Here is a 19,775-nt window from a genome sequence, read left to right as displayed (position 1 = left end):
ACGAAAAATGTGGTAATAGTAAGAGGTTTCTGAACATGCAACAACCAAAAATTAATTCAAAATCAAACAGGTAGTGAATCCGAGGTGTTTCTGGCAGCACTTGCCTGTGTCTTATTGAGCAACCTCACTTCAGCCTTGGTTCTGAACACACGACATGTGAACTTTGTGCTTCATGTGCCATCACACCACAGAATACCAAGGACTGGTGCCAGAAACACCCCAGCTCAGATTCGAGACTATTGTATGTTATGAATTGCAATGTTTATACATATATATATGTATAAACATTGCAATTCATATAAATATATATATATATATACACACACACACATATATAGTTTTCTGCTTACAGAAACATAATAATTTAATTATGGAAAATAAAGACTTTTAATATTTTCCTACCATCATTCTTCAGCATGTAAGTGTCCAATTAGTATCTGTGGGAGAGTGCACCCTAGGTTTGTGGAGAGGAATGTTTTGTAGCAACTTTTTTTTAGACCTATGCCATCTTAGTAAATGACTTTGTTAAGAGGTATTTGGCTGACTAGAAGGTGAGCACATGGGTAGAAGGGTCATGAGATACAGTTTTAAAAGCATAGTCCCACTAGGTGCATCCTGAAGCTATAGTGTAGTAGTTCCTTTTTGAGGAGATATCCCAAAGGTGTGTGGGGGACATGGGGGGTGCTACATAGACTTTGAGAACAATATTTTCAAAGTCATGAATAATTTCATGTTAATCTTCTACTTTGTCATCCCCAAAGTTTTTGCTAACTTGAAAGTTTTTCCCATTCATTTCCTTTGCCTTAATTCACTTGCTCTTCAAAATGCTTGTCTTTCATCATTCCCCTTATTCAAGGACCCCAAAATAACCCCTCTTTGATTTTTACCTTACTGATTTTTTGATGCCTATTTTTTTAAATAAAGGCTTTTTTGGAATTTTTTGTTTTTGTTTTTATATCACTTAAATTTCCCCCTGCATCCCTCCATCTTTCCTGCCCCAGAGCTACATCCCCATAGAAAAGAATGTTCTTTAAAGAAATGAAAGAAAAGGAGGAAAAGCCAATCAGCAAAACTGATTAATTGAAAACATATGTAATGCTCCACATACTTGAGGACCTCCTCCTTCTACAAAGGAGTTGGGGAAACGGTGTTCACATAGCTCTTCTTTGGAGACATACTTGTTCTTTGTAATTTTGTAACTTTTTTTGTGTGGGGTGGGGCAAGGCAATTGGGGTTAAGTGACTTGCCCAAGATCACACAAATAGTACATGTGTCAAGTGTCTGAGGCTGGGGGCAAGGATATTGGGGTTAAGTGACTTAAGTGTCTGAGGCTGGATTTGAACTCAGGTCCCCCTGACTCCAGGGCCGCTGCGCTACTCACTGCATCACCTAGCTGCCCCAATTTTGTAAATTTTAAAATTGTTTTATAGTTGTTATTTCTTCATTGTTGAATTCATTGTGTATATTATTTTCTCGTCTCTGTTTCCTTCCCTCAGCATCAGTTCATCAAAGAAATCTTTTCATGTTTCTCAGCGGTCATCACATTCTCGTTTCTTACAGTAATATTCTACTACATTCAAGTACCACAATTTGTATAGCCAGTCCCAAGTCGATAGCATCTACTTTGTTTCCAGTTCTTTGTTACCACAAAAAGTTCTGGCATAAATATTTCAGTATACATAAGGACTTTACTTTCTTATCAATGACTTCCTTGGGGTATATATGCCTAGTAGTAGAATCTCTGGCTCAAAGGGTAGGCACATTTTGTCATTTTATTTGCATAATTCCAGTTTTCTCAAATAGTTGTACCATTCTAAGCTGCATCAATAATATACGAGCATGCCCATCTTCCCACCGCTCCTCCTACACTGACTATTTCCCATCTTTAGTCACTGTCATTAATTTGCTTGGTGTGCGGTGAAACCTCAAGGTTGTTTTGATTTGTATCAATTGTGATCAGGAACACTTTTTTCATATGGTTGTTATTGGTTATATATATCATGGTTGATAACTCCTTTGAGAGGAAATGTATTTTTAGATAAAGTTTGCATTAATCTGATTGATTGTGTTGACAATAGTTTGTATTAAACCAAGTTTAGTGTGCATTGATGGGAGGAAAAGGCTTTCAGTATTACCCAGTGGTTGGCTTGCCATTCTCTCACCACCCTCCACCCCCACCCCCAATCAGGTTTTCCTTTGAGGCCAGTTGAGTTTTTGTTTGTTTGTGGCTCTTAGTTATTAAAACAATTTACTAATTTCCCCAAAATAAGCAAGAGCCAGGATCCAGGTCCCTCACTGAAGCAGCTTCACACATCAGCCTTTACCTTCAAAGAATACTGTCATCCCAGTTTTAGATGAAAAGGAGATGCTAAGAAAGAGTAGAAAAGCACTGATCATTCGTGTAATCAGTGTGTTTTCATTAGGGTAAAAACTATCAGAGAACTATATCAAAAGCCACATTGGTAAGCATTTAGATCCCAAAGGGGAAAACAGAGGAAAGAGCTCTAACCCAGAAATCAGGAGACCAGGGACTGGGGATCTCAATTCTGCCATTGATCCAATGTGTGGACCTTGATCAAGAGCCTTTTGCTCCTTAGACTACTTTCTTCCTTTGTAAAATTTTGGGATTGAAGTACGTGACCCCTGAGATTCCACCTAGCTCCAGTGACTATGATAAGCATTAAATAAACAATTTAGAAATCATTTACTTTACACTGCCACCCCCTTGTGGCAAAATCTGAAAACAGCTCAGTAAAGATAACATTAAATGTAACAAAATCAATTAAACATCAACTATTGAAACTATCAAATTGATTTTTATTTCTGTAACTTACAAGTTACAGACTCCTGTCTTCTCCAATTGTCTTTGTCCATTTACCCCTTGATTTGTGTTTATCTTATTCTCATATACTCATGATCAGTGTGTAGGGAGAAGTGAATATTGAGTCTCAGAGGCAGAAAGACTACAGTTCAAATACCGCATCTACCATATACTAGGTCTTTGACCCTAGACAAGTCATGTAAATTCTCAATGCTATGGGAAAAATTGATAATCTGGAGAAGTCTGTGGACCTTTCTTGGAATAAGGTTTTAAATGCACAAAATAAAATATACAGGAGTTCAAAGGAAAACAATTATATTGAAATAGTTATCAAAATATTTTTTAAAAACCCACAAATTGACAGGTGCTATCTCTATCTAACTAAACAGAGAGAACTTCTGTTTCATCTCTTTTCACTTGTCATTATTTTGCAGCAATCTTTCAATACTACCTTATATTCTGCACATATCCAGTTTTAAATTGCATTATAGGATTGGATTACATCAGCGTAACACAGTTCTCCAACTGTTGGAACATCTTTTTGGTAATGTTTTTAGGACATGTTTCTCATAATAGGGATTATTATGTCAAAGAATATCAATATAACTATAACTCATAGCATGTGGACAATTTATACCACAGACTATTCCAGCTCTCAATTCCAACAGTAATGTGTGAGCATACTTATTTTCTATACAACTTCACTAGTATTGAGGGTTTTTTTGGTTTTATTTCTGTCCGCATGCCCCATGAAAAATTAGGATTTAGATTTAGACATAGTTTATTTTAGGTGCCCAAACTTGTTTATCATCTTTACTTATATTGCTAGTAAAAGTAAAGGCATTCTTCAGGGGCTCAACTCCATGCCATGTGCACAAAAAGTAAGGCACAGAGTCTGAGATAAATGCTTTGGGTGAGTGCCTCTCTGTCTGCCTTCTCTGAAGTTCCCCACCCAGCTGTAGAGTAATTAATCATTGCCCTGGTTACTTTCTCTGTTACCACCAGGCTTCCTTTGTGGGCTCAAGTTAAGGCCCAGGCCAAGCCTGTATACATGTAGACACTATGACAGTCTGTGGGCCCTAAATGTTCTGCAAGATGGTTGTGTTCTAGAAATTTTTTACCTAAACTCCAGAGCATTATGTCTACATTTGTTTTAAAGTATAAGGAGATGCTACACAATATATGGTAGTAAATAATCATAGTAATATAGTGCTTAACAAACACAAAGATCCAAGCTCCTGGAATAAGAACTCACTATTTGACAAAAACTGCTGGGAAAACTGGAAAGCAGTTTGGCAGAAATTAGGTATACAACAACATCTCACACCATATACCAAGATGAGGTCAAAATGGGTACATAATTTAGATATAAAGGGTGATACCTTAAACTAATTAGGGGAGCATTGAATAGTTCACCTGTCAGATAAGGAAGAATTTATGACCAAAAAAGGTAGAGAGCATTATGGGATGTAAAATGGATAATTTTGATTACATTAAATTAAAAAGGTTTTGTACAAACAATATTAATGCACCCAAGATTAGAAGGAAAGCAGAAAACTCAGGAGAATTTCTACAGCAGGTTTTTCTGATAAAGGACTCATTTCTCAAATGTATAGAGAACTGAGCCAAATATATAAGAATACAAGTCATTCCCCAATTGATAAATGGTCAAAGGATATGAACAAACAGTTTTCAGATGAAGAAATCAAAACTATCTATAGCCATGCAAAAATGCTCTAAATCACTATTGATTAGAGAAATGTAAGTTAAAATAACTCTGAAATGCCACCTCATACCTATTAGATTGGCTAATATGACAGAAAAGGAAAATGACAAATGTTGGAGGGAGTGTGGGATAATTGGGACACTAGTGCATTGTTGGTGGAATTGTGAGTTGATCCAACCATTCTCCAGAGTAATTTGGAACTATGCCCAAAGGGCTATAAAACTGTGCACACCCTTTGACCCAACAATACAACTACCAGGTCTATATCCCAAAGAGATTTTTTTTTAAAGGACCTATATGCAGCTTTTTTTGTGGCAGCAAAGAATTGGAATTTGAGAGGATGCCCGTGAATTGGGGAATGGCCTAACAAGTTGCGGTATATGATTGTGATGGAATACTATTATCCTATAAGAAATGATGAATAGTATGCTTTAAGGAAAACCTGGAAAGACTTACACAAACTGATGCAGAGTGAAGTGAGCAGAACTGAGAGAACATTCTACACAGTAAACAGCAATACTTTGCAATGACCAATAGTAAATGACTTAGCTATTCTCAGCAATACAATGATCCAAGACAATTCTGAAGGACTTGTGATGAAAAATGCTATCCACCTCTAGAGAAAGAACTGATGGAGTCTGAATGCAGACTGAAGGATACTTTTTTAAACTTTCCTTATTTTTCCTGTGTTTTTTTTTTCCACAACATGACTAATGGAAATAAGTTTTGCATGACTGCACATGTATAACTTATATCAAATTGTTTGCCTTCTCCATGGGAGGGGGGGGAGGGAATTTGGAAATAAAAATTTTAGAAAACAGATATTAAAGTTGTTTTCACATATAATTGGAAAAAAATTTTAATGAAGCGTAAGGAGAAATTAAATTGCAATTTAGCTGTGGTTCTTTTGGTCTCTGGACAGAAACATTGTTCCTTTGTATTTCTAGGAAGAAAGATACATTTAGTGGGACATCCTCTACTAGGTCTTACTTATTCTTTGAAATTGGATTCTGGGCTTGTTGCAAGTCAACAAGTAGGGTCTTTACGACATGCTAGGTTCTGGGCTGCTCTAGTGATACAAAGAAGCAGGAAAACTCCACCTGCACTCAAAGAGCTCACATTCAAACGGGAAACATGAGTAAATTACCCTGTACATGTGAGATATAAACAGGATAGATGGAAGGTAATCTCTGAAGAAGGGATGGGGTAGGGGATGGGAAGGGAGCACGGTCTTCAGTCACTTTTTACTGAAGGTGGGACTTGGCTTGTGCCAGGGAACTTAACTGACAGAGGTGAGGGGGCAAACATTCCAGGCAGAGGGGAGAACCAGTGAATGGATATGGAGTTGAGAAAAGGAGTTGTGTCCAAGAAACAAAAAGTGCGCCACTGCAGATGGACCTTAGAAGACAGAGTATATGAAAGGGAATAACATGTAAGGACTAGAAAAGGACAGATAGTGAAGGGCTTTAAATGCTAGCCAAAGGACTTTATATTTGATCCTTGAAGTAACAGGATATCACTGAAATGTGTTGAGAAAGTGAAGAAAAATCACTTTGGTGGATAAATGAATGTATTAGAGTGGAGGGAGATAAGAGATGGGGAGACCATTTAAGAAGTGATTGCAATAGTCTAGAGAAGTGATGAGTGTCTGAGTTAGGGTAGGGACAGTGTGGATGGAGAGGAATCATAGAAGAGATGTTAGAAAAGATAGTGTTTGGCAATGGAAGGAATATATAGGGTAATTGAGAGTAAGGAGTAGATGGTGACACTGAAGTTTTGAGCTTGAGTGATTGGAAGAATAATGATGTTCTCCATGGTAAAGGGAAAATTGAGATTTCGCTGGGAAAAATGTTTTGTTTGGAACATGTTGAATGTAAGATGCCTACAGGACATCCATTTAGAGACACCCAAAAGGTTAATGGTGATGTAGGAGTAGTTTAGCAGAGAAACAAAGACAAAGCATGTGCATAGAGACAGCAATTGAACCCATAGAAGCTGACAGGCTCACTGAGTGAGATGATATAGAGGGAAGAAAGGAGAGGGCCTATAGGTATGTGTGTTCATCATACAGAGGAAGATAGAAGATTAGAGATTGTGGGGGTGATGGGAAGGGATGGTATCAAGGGTACAAGGACAGACCTTGGCCTAGGCCACAAGAAGGCCCACCTCTTCATCAGAGACAAGTGTGAAGGAGATAGTAAAGAAAATATTTGAGTAAAATTAGAAGGGAAGAAAAATAAGCTCTTGGTGAATAACCTGGGGTTTTTTGGTGAAGTACGAGGCAAGGTCCTCAGTACGGAGAGTAGAGACAGGATTTAATGGAGGGTCTGAGAAGGCATGAAAAGCTTTGTAACAGTCATTGTGGCATAGGGATAGCGAATCAATTAGGAAGGTGTAAACAGAGTGTGTTTTTGCAAAGATAAAACAAATTTGTAGGGTTCCATTCAGCAAGGTTTTGTGAATTTTGTCTAACAGAGACTACAGGTTTGACAAATTCTAGGTATATATTCTGATGTTTTTCCACATCCTGTAACCATGCCAAAATATCAGTCAAAGGTTGCAAGACCACATGAAAGCTTGAGCCACTTGGCTTCTGCTCATACTCTGAATCACTTGTTCTATGTGGCTGCTGACAGTGTCTCCCTCCTTGAAGAGGTTGGTTAGCTTCTCTTCCAACATGTCCAAGACACTGTCACCAGAAACCAGCCACTTTTGTCTCATGTATTTTTTTCAGGCCAGGGAAAGTCAGGGTGTCTTCAAATTGCATATTCTGATCAGCAGATGAGTGCCCAGTACAGTCACTCATAGTCCTGTTCCAATGTCCACGTGGTTGTGCTACCACACAGAATTTCTACCTCAGAGCCTCTTAACAGCTAGCACAAGGTTCATTTTTCAATATTCCTTTGCCTTTATCTAGTATTTCCAACCCAATTGTCCTCCCATTCTCCACACCCTACCACCAAAAAGGAATAATTCCTTGGAGTGAACCCTGAGTCAGGTTACCAAAGCATTTTCAAAAATACCAAAAATAACTGTAAGGTGCGGACCATGAGTCTGGTCCTTGAATTTGTGGGACTTAGCTATTTGAAAAATGTTGTAGAAGTGGCCTTGATACATTTGGGTGACTTCTCAGCTAATGTAATAGGAAAAGTCGCAATGAAAAGGTCAGTCTGTCTGAATCTGTACTTTGCAGCTTCCTTCAAATGGAGGAGGCAGAGCCTCCAAATTGTACTGTGTTCTCAATGTTCACTTATCATTTTTCTTTCCTTGCCCTCCCCAAACCTATTCCCATGCCCAAATCCTCAGGTGATTAAACATATCCTCTTACCCAGGAACTGGGATGATGGGAAACCTCTGCCAGCCTTAGACATATGGCCTAATGTAACAGGAACAAACAATAATCCAAATAAATGATTTTCAAGTCAGCTGTGGGTTCTGATCATTTGCGTATGAGGTAACCCCACTCAAAAGGATACAGGAAGGCCAACCTTTATCGAGGGGTCAAAGCATGTGGCCCATTGGAAGGGGTACAACTCAGCCCCACCATCCCCAATACACTTGATGTGTTGCTGAATTAAAGTAAAGCAAAGACTCGTAAATGTGTGCACTGCTTTATTCCCATTCTGAAAGGAAGAAAGCATTTTCTCTACTTACAGACTTAAAAGATGGGAGGAACTGATCATCCTCCTAAGTCAATTGAGTGGGTTAAAGCTGAGTAAGTACAGGGCTTTCTTCTGCAGTGTAATACGATAATGTCTCCTGGGTCAGGTGAAACATGAAATGACTGAGGAAACAAAGGTTTGATCTCCAGAGTATATCAATTTATTACACAACGCATGGCAATTGCCCAACAAACTGGGACCAGACCTCCTCAGCTTAGGCCTGGACCCCGAATACAGGGGGAGGCAGGCTTTTATACATTAAAAAATAATTAATCAAATAAGGCTGGTTAATTAAAAGGAAACAATACAACATTAGGCTATCTGATTTCTAATTGGAAGAAAGATTAGGGTCTTTCCAAGAAACAAAAAAGAAATAGGTGTAACTCCTTGAATTCAGAAAAAGAGGTGTCTGTAAACCCCTCAGGTGTCTGTAAACAATCAAAGGAATATGGAAACAATAACTGATTGATCAATATGTAGGCAATTTTCAGATAAGTAGGTTGGTGAGATGTACAACTGTGAGAAAATTCCTTGCATCAATCTTTGGGTCAGACTGGGTTTCTGATCAGAATAATCCAGGTCCTTGGCTAAGGGTCTCTAAGCAGCAGGAGAAAGTAGTCCAGGTTTCCAACCATGTGGGACTAGATCCAAACAACACAATAAGGTTTTCTTCCAATTCCCACAACTGAAAAAAATTTCCTCACAAGACAGAAATTGGACTAGGCCCATAATTGAACAGAAAGGGAACTGAGCTAGTTCCAGAACTGAGTCACAAGATGGAGTCAACGGGATTCACTCAATTCCCACAATTAACCACTTGTTATCCTAATCTCCTTAATTCTCTCAATTTCCTTACTTCCCAGTTCCAAATATTCTGGTAGCAAAAGGGAACTGGAGTAGGGAGACAGTGGGAACTGCCTGGAAGTTAACAAATGTAGGAAGTCAGGAAACTTGATTTCCTCATTCCCGGAATTAAAGGAGAGGACAAGAAGGAATCTGGAGAAGAGAGGTAAGGGAAGATAGAGGTCAAGATAAAGGGGGAAAATGAAATGAGAAATGAGAAGGGGTCAGGATGTACAACTCAGCCCCACCATCTCCAATACACTTGATGTGTTGCTGAATTAAAGTAAAGCAAAGACTTGTAAATGTGTGCACTGCTTTATTCCCATTCTGAAAGGAAGAAAGCATTTTCTCTACTTACAGACTTCAGAGATGGGAAGAACTGATCATATTGTCAAGTCAATTGGGTGTGTTAAAGCTGAGTAAGTACAGTGTTTTCTTCTGCATGTAAGAAAAAATGAGAAATTTTGGATGAGGAAGCAGAAAGCTAGAGAGACGACAGGCAGACTGGGAAGGATGATGGAAGGAGTGGCAAGGGGAAGAAATGTGGCAATGTCAAGAAGGGAATCTCTACACTGTGTGAAAAACTTCAGAGCTGTTAGCATCACATATTTATTTCATGCAATAGCAAAGTAAAGTCTCAGACCAGGCCCTTCATCTCCCCAACAACAACAGGTATTTGAAAAATTTTAAGTAACAAAGATAATGTTCTAAGTTTTTAAGAACAACTTTATTTTTGGTTAGGCATCTACACTGTAAAGTTATTAGTTATTATTGTTAAAGACCACAATTTTGATCTAAAGGATGATAAATCAGATTGTTTTGTCATGTTACAGCAGGACACAAGGTATAGTTCTGGGGACTCAAGGAAGAGACATAAACAACTGCAGGTCTCTAGAAGAGTGGTTCTCCAAGTGTGGTTCAAGGACTCTCAGGGATAACAGAACCACTTTCAAGGGGCAGGTCCTAAAGGTCAAAACTATTTTCATAGCACTAAGATGTTTTAATGTCTAATATGATAAATATTGAGAGATACAACCCATTTAAACAAAAGCTTAGGGGGTGGGGATCCTCAATAACTTTTAAGAGTGGAAAGGGATCTGGAGATCAAAAAGTTTGAGAACTGGTGCTCTTGAACAGTTTTATTTTCGTTATATTGTCAGAAAAAATTAACATTTGACTCTTCCTTTTTAGTATTCCTACTTTCCTGCTCATGCATAGGCAATGAAACTGAATCCTGTTTGTGGTGTTGAGATTCTTAACTTTTACCTTAGCTATAACATTGAGGCTTTCTCAATATTACAGCATAATACTAAAGAAAAGACATTTGTTTTGCTTTTTTCAGGAATAATGGATGACCTACTGCAACATCCATCCTCGGGCCCAGAAAATGGTCTCTAAGATGGTAAGATGCTGTCGTTGTAGGTAACACAGAAAGTTTACTGATGCAGAAACAATTAACTCCCATATGGGCACAGAAGGGAGGCCAGGTGTGGGTGTTGATGCTGTCTTCACCAGCTCTTAGTGCTGTGGTCCAAGTTCCCTTGGAGGAGTCAAGAAGAATACTGATACGTAAAATGTGAATTCTGTAAAAATAATGCATGTAAAACATGAAATCATTTTACATAAAATCTTTCATAAAGTTAATCAAATTTTCTCTTTTACCTTAACTCAGACAAGTCTGATAAAATCTCAATATGGTTTGTGCCATATTTCCCTTTATAATTCTTTCCTCCTTCCCAACTTATTGCTTAATGTACATTTACTGCACGAAATTAGAATTCAAAGGACACAGTTCAAAAGAAATTCCTAAGTAGCTAGGGACCTAGTTTCTACTTCAGTTCAAAACATTACTTTTGAAAAGTGGTGTTCCTCAGAACCCTTGGCAGAGGAGGGCTTTCATTCATCCTCCCAACTCCCTCCTCCAATCCTCCATCCCAGTCATAAAGTATTGAAATACAGTGTCTCAAAAGTCTTGGGACAGTTTTAAAGTATTAACGCTTTAGACTGCACTAATGTTTGGAGGTTTTTGGGAGGGCACCTTATCTGTATCTTACCATGCCAGCTGCACTCAAGAGAAGAATCCCACACTGCTTTTCTGAAGTTGGAACGCACTAGAAGGGATGGGAGTCAGTGACTACCTTAAGACCCTGCCTGACAACCTTTCCTGTGTGCTTCCTAATCAGAGTCCAGTCACAGTTTCAGTGGGAATGCATAGAAGGGAGGGGAAGCAAGGAACCTATGCAGAATAGCACCAAGCATCAATCTTTCCTCTCCTGTACTTATGATATTGGGCTCGGATATGTCCATGTGTTTATAACTCAGTCATATGCTAAGTCATTCTCTTTCATCTTTATATTTCTCCTCCTTCTGTGCTTTAAAACTAGCAGAGCAAGAGGGGCTAGCTTCAAGGCTAGAACTAGTCCCTTGAATGGCTTATTATTCTCATCACTTTAGCCCCAACTAAACGTTTAGTGAGTCCACAGCATGCAGAAATACTTCAGATGTGTCTAATATATACATGTATATGCATAAACACACATGTGCAAATACCACACATATGCTATAAACAGCCACATCTCACATTTCATAGTTGCATGGAGCACCCATGTATATACATATTAATACCTCATATGTGTAGGCATAGTTATCCACATATATGCATGTACACACAAGTACAATGCATAACACAAATTTCATATGTATGCATATACATATAAACACACACAAACAGACATACATACAAAGGTACACATACATATTATATGTGTAGATATATACATATATATATACACACACACAGACACACACACACATATATTTCTGACAAGCTATGAAAAGTTTCAAGCAAAGAATTTATTAGGTCTTTCTGCAGAGAGGAGAGCCAGGAAAAATGGTGGCTACCTCTGCCCCCTGCTGCCCTGGCTCTGTAAATTTCACATTACATAAAATTCAAATAAAGGAACAAAGAAACAAGGCTTGTTGGACACATAGACAGTTTCCTTATAAGACACATAGGTTGACTTGAAAGGTCTATCATCAGTATAATCCTTACATTCCTTGCAGCAATATCTACGGGGGCAGGAGTAAGAATAAATCCTCAGGATAACAGATCCAGAAGCCTACAGAGGAACACTCAAGATCAGGATCCCTAAAGCTGAAGCTGGAAGATTTATCTCCTTGCTGGCTTCTGTACTTCATGGTCTATTGATAAACTTACTTTCCCCTCCCTTAGTTGTCCTTATTTGCTCCATATAGAAAGCACAAATATATTTATATATTATATTATATTCATACACATCATATTTCATATATGTTCCACATATGCTAGATATATAGTTATATATAATCACATAGGTGCTATTTACACATAAGTACATGTAAACATATGTATATTTAAACATCAAGCAAAATATCTATATATTATGTTGTTTGTTCAGTTGAGTCCAACTCTTCCTGACTCCTTGGTCATAATACTGGAGTGGTTTGCCATTTTCTTCTCCAATGTATCTCCATTTTACAGATGAGGAACTGAGGCAAATGGAGGTTAAGTGACTTGCCCAGGGCCACACAGCTAGTAAGTGTTTGAGCCCGAGTCTGAACTCAGGTCTTCCTGACTACAGGCCCAGTGCTCTCTCTATCCATTGTACCATCTAGCTGTCTCTATGTATTATATGCATAACAAAATTTTAAGAAATTTATACATGTCAATATATATTTATATATGCACAAATATATGTAGATACTTGTTTATATTTACATATATGCTGATATATATGTACTATTGATACCTATGTATAAATATATTTAAATACATAATATATATCAATAGACATCTGTACATATTAATACGTGCACCTATCTATTAGCACATATAGAAATATATTTATACACACAAAATATAAATATCAATAGACATCTATAGATTATCTGTATGTATTTGTCTCCTGGCCTCTGCATATATAAATATATACCTATCCCTAGATACGTTATAGAAATATATTTATATACATTGAAATAACAGATTGTCTTTTTTAGTGATCCTATTTACAATTAACTAATTTTGTTCCGTAGCTGCCTAAGTAATGATTCTTCATCTCTGAACTTAATTCAGAAATTTAGCTGGCCTGTAATAAGTTTAGTAATTCTATTAATCTCTGTTCTATTCTTGTGTCAAGGAAATCTGCTACCCTCGAAGGACGCAGGTGGACAGCAGCGAGCATGGTCTAGTATCTTTACACCACCAAGATATCCTTCAAGGATGTCTGGTCTGTCATCCAAACAAATCTGGTTTGCTACCTCTGTCCTTGCAGACACGGCAGGACCCAAACAATGACCATTTCTCAGCCACAGGAGGGAAAGCGGGGGTTGTTGCTAGCCCTCTTCCCCAATTTTCAACCATATTTTCCTCCCTTTGTGATGCGAGCCTTCCTTTTTTCTGTACTGCTCCAAACCATAAAAAGAGTTGTTAATCCCATAAGTGGATTCATTGGTAAATTCGGGCTTCCCCAATAAATCGATCGTGCTTGGAATTCTGTGCCTCTGTCTGCCTTCGTTATTGAAGTGTTACAACATCTATAGACACTAGTATATGTAAATATGCGTGTACACACATATAGAACTATCTAGATGTGGATGGACGGGCGCAAACTACGACAGTCACAGGCGGTGGGTGACAGGGAAGGGCTGTGAGCTTCCGCCGCCCAGAGCAGGAGGGGCTGGATTCATACTCGGGCGCCACAGCGTTCGGTCGCCCGCCACCTTCCCGGGGGTTAGGGGATATCGTGGTCTCACCCCACTAGATAAAGCTGGCCACACCGCACTCACACCATGGGCGCGCAGAGTTCGTAGTTTCTAGATCCCTTCCCTGAGGAAAGAGCGCATTTACCCCCCTTTCCGTAGAAGGCCGCGAGGAGTTCTCCGCGAACCAATCACAACCCCGCAGAGACGCAGGCGCAGTATCCAGAGTCTCTCCCCTCCACCCTCGCATCTGGTGCTGTGCGTTCTGGGAATCAGAGCCTCCGAGTTCTGGCAGAGCCCTTGCTGTACCCTGGGTGCTCCGCGGGTGGGCGAATACGGTTTTGGAGGAGCTCGAGGGAGAGAATTTTTCAGGGGCACTTTGTGAGTCGGGTGGGAGGCCAGGCTGAGTCCTGTTTCGGGCCTGCTTCGTTCTCTTCTCGGGGTCATGTTGATAAGGGTTATAAGCCTGGGTGTTCCCAGCCCCCCTCCCCCGCCTCCAGTTGAAGGCTGAAGCACAGCTATTCATGAAACCATAAACAGAAGGAAATATGATCATGGGGGAAAAGAAAAATTGGCGACGTCAAATAAGGATCAGTTTCTCGAAAGAGCTTTCGTTGAGAGGCCCCATGGTGTAATGGTTAGCACTCTGGACTTTGAATCCAGCGATCTGAGTTCGAATCTCGGTGGGACCTGAAGTATTTTTCTCTTGGTTTTACAGGTTTAGGTCGTTCATGTGACGTATTCTGTAGCACTCTCCCGATGAAAAAAAAAATAACGTAAAGAAACTCCCTGATTCATATTTCTCCTTTAGGGAAATACCCTTAACTACTACAGAAACGAATCCAAAAGCCCGAGCAAACAGACGAGGTGGCCGAGTGGTTAAGGCGATGGACTGCTAATCCATTGTGCTCTGCACGCGTGGGTTCGAATCCCATCCTCGTCGGATTCTCTTGCTCGCTGAAGACATGGCTTTTATCCCTTTATCTATGCGGGGGGGTCGAAAAAGACACGAACCACTTCCTATTTCAGGTTCACCCCAGAAAAAGGCGCTCGAGTGGTTTTCTAAGAAGTAAAATTCACCACAATCTTGGCCTTTTTGTACAACAAACCTCAATGATGACGATATTCCCCAATGCCCTCTCAGTGACAAATTCTTTTGCCTAGGACAATCGGTGAAACAAGTTACAAACTGTATTAAGCACTTACTGTGTTAGGAGCTGGAGGAGATATCAAGTCGCAGTTAGCAAAGCTTGAATCCCGTCTTTCAGGGAACCAATACTGACTACTTCCTCTTCTCCAGTAAAGTTTACGTTCCCAGAATTAGCTGTGGGGTTTTCTGACGCCAAACATTTGTGTGGTTTGGTGCTGCCGGCACGTACCTTTATCTATAAAAAGGTATCCCTTCTATGTTCAAGATCTATTGCTCTAATCCTCCTCTTCTGCACCCCCATCCTTCTTTCCTGACATCTTACAGCAAATGTCATACTTGAAGGAACTTTGGAGCTAGGAGGAAATTTAGAAATAGATTATTCGTTTCAGAAATATATAAATTAAATCACAGGAACGCCCAAAGACGAATCGGCCATTCGCACCTAGCTCTATTCAGAAATACGGAAACTATATGCCTCAGATCAGTAGAGAATCCTCACAAGGATAGGAGTTAACACAAATGAAACCAAATGTTGCCCAAAAGAACACCTCGTAGTCGGCAGGATTCGAACCTGCGCGGGGAAACCCCAATGGATTTCAAGTCCATCGCCTTAACCACTCGGCCACGACTACTGTGTGCTTGCGCTTATCTCATGAATGTTTCATTTCTTCATTTCCTTTCGGGTTAACAGTCCAGTATTTTCTTCATAGTCGAATTTTGATAAATGTGGTATTTGACATATAATAGACACCTAAAACATATTTATTTAACTAAAACCACGAATGAATGAGTAGCTGAAAGCTGCATTAGATTAGAATAAAGTTTTAATAAGAACTGTATTAGAGATGTGTATGAATTCGAAAGGCATGAAGTATTTAAATTCGGCCAACTACGAAGGGCCTCTTCTGAGAGTGTATGTACGTGTGTGTATCTACATATATGTGTGTGAACAGTTAGTACCTTTTTTAAAAAAATACATGTGATTTTTGGGTCTTGTATAGTAGGATGATGACAAACTATAACCTAACAACTGGTTTCTTAAAGGTTTTTTTTTTTTTTTTTTTACCAGTTCAATGAAAGAGGATGGTCTTCCTCAGTCAAGCAGACCTGACTTTACAAAGTACTTTGGAATAAAACTATTTGTACCTTTACATATCTTTCCATTGAAACTCCTCCTCCCCTCCTCCCCCTGTCCCTGAGGTCTTGGGTCCTTTCTCAGCCCAGAATCGAAAAGTGGATGGATTCTAAATACCCAGAACTCAAGGCCCACTAGATTGAAAGTTTCATGAGGGTCCAGATGGCTCTTACTTCCTTTTTGCATCTTCTTTGGTTCCTAATATAAGTGTGTGTATGTATGTCTATATTATGTATATACTAATTTATGAGTAAACAAGCTGATGAATGAATGAATGTATGTATACATGAAAATAGGACCTGCTGTTTAAGGTATCTACCTCCCTCCTCCACTCTCCCCATCTCAACATTATCTTGAGAAATTTTGTGATTTCTACAAAAATACAGAAACAAGCCTAGCCATACCAGATCTTAAATTATATTATAAAGCAGCAATCATCAGAACTACTTGGTACTGGCTAAGAAATAGAATGATGGATCAGTGGAATAGGTTAGGTACACAAGACACAGTAGTCAATGACTATAATAATCTGTTTGATAAACCCAAAGACTTCAGCTTCTGGGATAAGAACTCACTATGTGACAAAAATTGCTGGGAAAACTGGAAAACAGTATGGCAGAAACTGGTCATAGATCAACATCTGACATCATATACCAAAATAAAGTCAAAATGGGTAAATGATTTATATATGAAGGCTAACACTATAAGCAAACAGGGAGATCAAGGAATAGTTTACCTGTCAGATTTATGGAGAATGAAGAATTTCTGACCAAACAAGAGATAGAGAACATTATGAAATGCAAAATGGATAATTTTGATTACATTATATTGAAAAGTTTTTGTACAAAGTCAATGCAACCAAGATTATGAGGGAAGCAGAAAACTGGGAAAGAATTTTTACAACCAGTGTCTCTAATAAAGGCCTCATCTCTAACATCTATAGAGAACTGAGTTAAATTTATAAGAATACGAGTCATTTCCCAATTGATAAATGGTCAAAGGATATGAACAGGCAGTTTTTAGAGGAAGAAATTAAAAATATCTATAGTCACATGAAAAAATGCTCAAAATCACTATCATTTAGAAACAACTTTGAAGTACCACATCACACCTACCAGATTGGCTAACATGACAAAACAGGAAAGTGATAAATGCTGGAGAAGATGTGGGAAAGTTGGAATACTAATTCATTGTTGGCGGAGCTGTGAGCTGATCCAACCATTCTAGAGAGCAATTTGTAACTATGCCCAAAGGGCTGTAAAAATGATCATACCCAGCAATAGTACTGTATTAGGCTTTAATAGTACTGTAATAGGGCTGTATCCCAAAGAAATCATAAAAATGGGAAAAGGTCCCACATGTACAAAAATATTTATAGCAGCTCTTTTTGTGGTGGCCAAGAACTGGAAACTGGGGGGATGCCCATCAATTGAGGAATGGCTGAATGAGCTGTGATATATGAATGTAATGGAATACTATTGTGCTATAAGAAATGATGAGCAGGTGGACTTCAGGAGAACCTGGAAAGACTTATATGAACTGATGCTGACTGAAGTGAGCAGAACCAGGAGAACATTGAACACAGTAACAGCCACACTGTTTGAAGACAATTTTCAGCAATTCAAGGACTTAAAACTTTTCCAAAGGACTCATGATGGAAAATGCCATCCACATCCAGAGAAAGAACTGTGGAATTGGAATGCAGAGTGAAGCAGACTCTTCCCTCTTTTGTTTTGTTTTGTTTCTCTTGGGTTCTCCCATTGATTATAATTCTTTTATGCAATATGACTAATATGAAAATTTGTTTAATAGGAATGTATGTATAGAGCCCATATTGAATTGCAAGCTGTCTTAGGGAGGAAAGGGAGGGAGGGGGAGAAAATTTAAAACATGGAAATGAATGTTGAAAACTGAAAATCAATCAATCAATTAATTAAGATGGAATTAATTAATTAATTAAGATGAAAATGCTATCCACATCCAGAGAAAGAATTATGGAGTCTGAATGCAAATCAAAGCACATCCTTTGCTCCCTCTCTTTTTTGTTGTGTCGTGTTTTGTTTCTTCTTTTTCATAGTTCATTCCATTGGTTATAATTCTTCTTTACAACACCACTAATGTGAAAATGTTTAATATGAATGTATATGTACAGCCTATATCAGATTGCACACTCTCTTGGGGAGGAGGAAAGGGGGGGGGAATTTTAAACTCAAAAGCTTGTGGAACTGAATGTTGTAAACCAAAAATAAATTAGCTAAAAAAAAATACAGAAATAGAATTAAGTTCCCAAAGCCCTCTACTCTTTGTTACATACAGTTACTCCCAGTTTAAGCTAAGAGGCCCATTAGTGGCCTATTACCACTGGAGCAAGATAAAGGTATATTAATCTTTAATCTAGCCTAAGAAGATTTCTTGCTTTCTCTAGGGTCACCCCATTTTTTCTGGAACTTTAAACTCTCAACTTTTCTTCACCTCATCTTTTTTCTATTTCATTGATCATCACAGACTTATTCACCTGAACGACAAAATAAGAATTATGGTCATCCTTAGTGGACACATTAGTTAACAGTGATGATAATTAAAGTTTTAAAGTGCAACATTTAAGTGATAAAGGTTTATGATATATTTCTTTTTTAAATTCGGTTTTATTTTACTTCAAGGTCCGAATTCTCTTCCACTTCCCTTCCCATCCCCCAACCTCAACCCACTGAGAAAGCAAGAAAAGCAAAACCTGTAAAAAAGATGTACAGTCACACAAAACAAATTCTGGCACTGGAAAAAAAAATACATCAAGGGAACAAACGAAAGCCTCAGTTTGCACTCTGAATCCACCACGTCTCTGTCTGGAAGTGGGTAGCATGGTTTTTTGATGATACATCTCTGGAGGAAGTGCTACGATGTCAGAGAGTCCACCCTTTTTCCCTTGGTTAATCTATTACGCTTCCTTTGAATCGCTTACCTTTTCGCTTTTTTCTTTCCACTATGAAGCTAAATAATATTTGTGTTTTTTAAAAAATGTAAAGTTGAATAGCTTTCGACTCAAAGACGACTAAAGTTTTCCTCGCCTAGCAGAGGATGGTTTCGATCCATCGACCTCTGGGTTATGGGCCCAGCACGCTTCCGCTGCGCCACTCTGCTGACAACGAAAAACCTTTTTTTTTTTATTGCTCCAATTGGCTGTCTTATTGCCGTACATATGGCGGTCATTCCTCCTTTATTCGTCTTTTTTTTCGGAGACTTTTCTTCTCAAACGCAGAGGAAATCTTTCCGCTCTATCCCCCAATCCCGAATCATCCTACCGCACTTGCGAGAAGACAACCAAAGAACTAGCTTGCTCGTTCTAAATTGTGACTGAGTCCAACAATCTTACTATTTCTGTACAAATGCTAAAAGTGAAATAGTGTTGCGTGTGTGTAAGCCTGTGTGAATTCTACCAGTGAGCGTTCCCACACTTCTCCAGTTAATGGAAAGATTAATAATAATTTAAATATACAGCACCTGATAACGCTCCTTTCCTCCCCGTGCATACGTTGAGCGCTGGGCGATGTAAACACTGGAAGCATTTTAATTTCATTTCTAGGGTCTATTTGTCAGCTGCAACCTTAAGAAAAAGCCATCGGGCTTTGGGGCTTCTTGCCCTAAACTCCACAAGCAAAATAGGGAAGAGCACAGAACTTTTCCTGAAAACAAGCTCTGAAAAA

At 38.8% G+C, this 19,775-nt stretch overlaps 1 protein-coding gene and 4 non-coding genes across 5 annotated transcripts in view; 2 read left to right on the top strand and 3 right to left on the bottom strand.

The window, feature by feature from the left end:
- Nucleotides 1-19,775, bottom strand: part of LOC118856634 (histone H3-like) — a 191,429-nt gene that overhangs the window by 68,177 nt on the left and 103,477 nt on the right. Inside the window, exon 2 of the mRNA XM_036767043.1 lies at nucleotides 1,156-1,161. Coding sequence (XP_036622938.1) covers nucleotides 1,156-1,161 — 6 coding nt within the window. The remainder of the gene's footprint in view (nucleotides 1-1,155; nucleotides 1,162-19,775) is intronic.
- TRNAQ-UUG lies at nucleotides 14,410-14,481 on the top strand. Its single transcript has one exon. It is a non-coding gene; the product is annotated as a tRNA-Gln (tRNA).
- Nucleotides 14,651-14,732, top strand: TRNAS-GCU. Its single transcript has one exon. It is a non-coding gene; the product is annotated as a tRNA-Ser (tRNA).
- Nucleotides 15,490-15,571, bottom strand: TRNAS-UGA. The gene has a single exon. It is a non-coding gene; the product is annotated as a tRNA-Ser (tRNA).
- TRNAM-CAU lies at nucleotides 19,141-19,212 on the bottom strand. Its single transcript has one exon. It is a non-coding gene; the product is annotated as a tRNA-Met (tRNA).

Source organism: Trichosurus vulpecula, chromosome 7 (genome assembly GCF_011100635.1).
Source record: "Trichosurus vulpecula isolate mTriVul1 chromosome 7, mTriVul1.pri, whole genome shotgun sequence".
Classification (NCBI taxonomy): domain Eukaryota; kingdom Metazoa; phylum Chordata; class Mammalia; order Diprotodontia; family Phalangeridae; genus Trichosurus; species Trichosurus vulpecula.
This window is presented reverse-complemented; position numbering and strand designations above follow the sequence as displayed.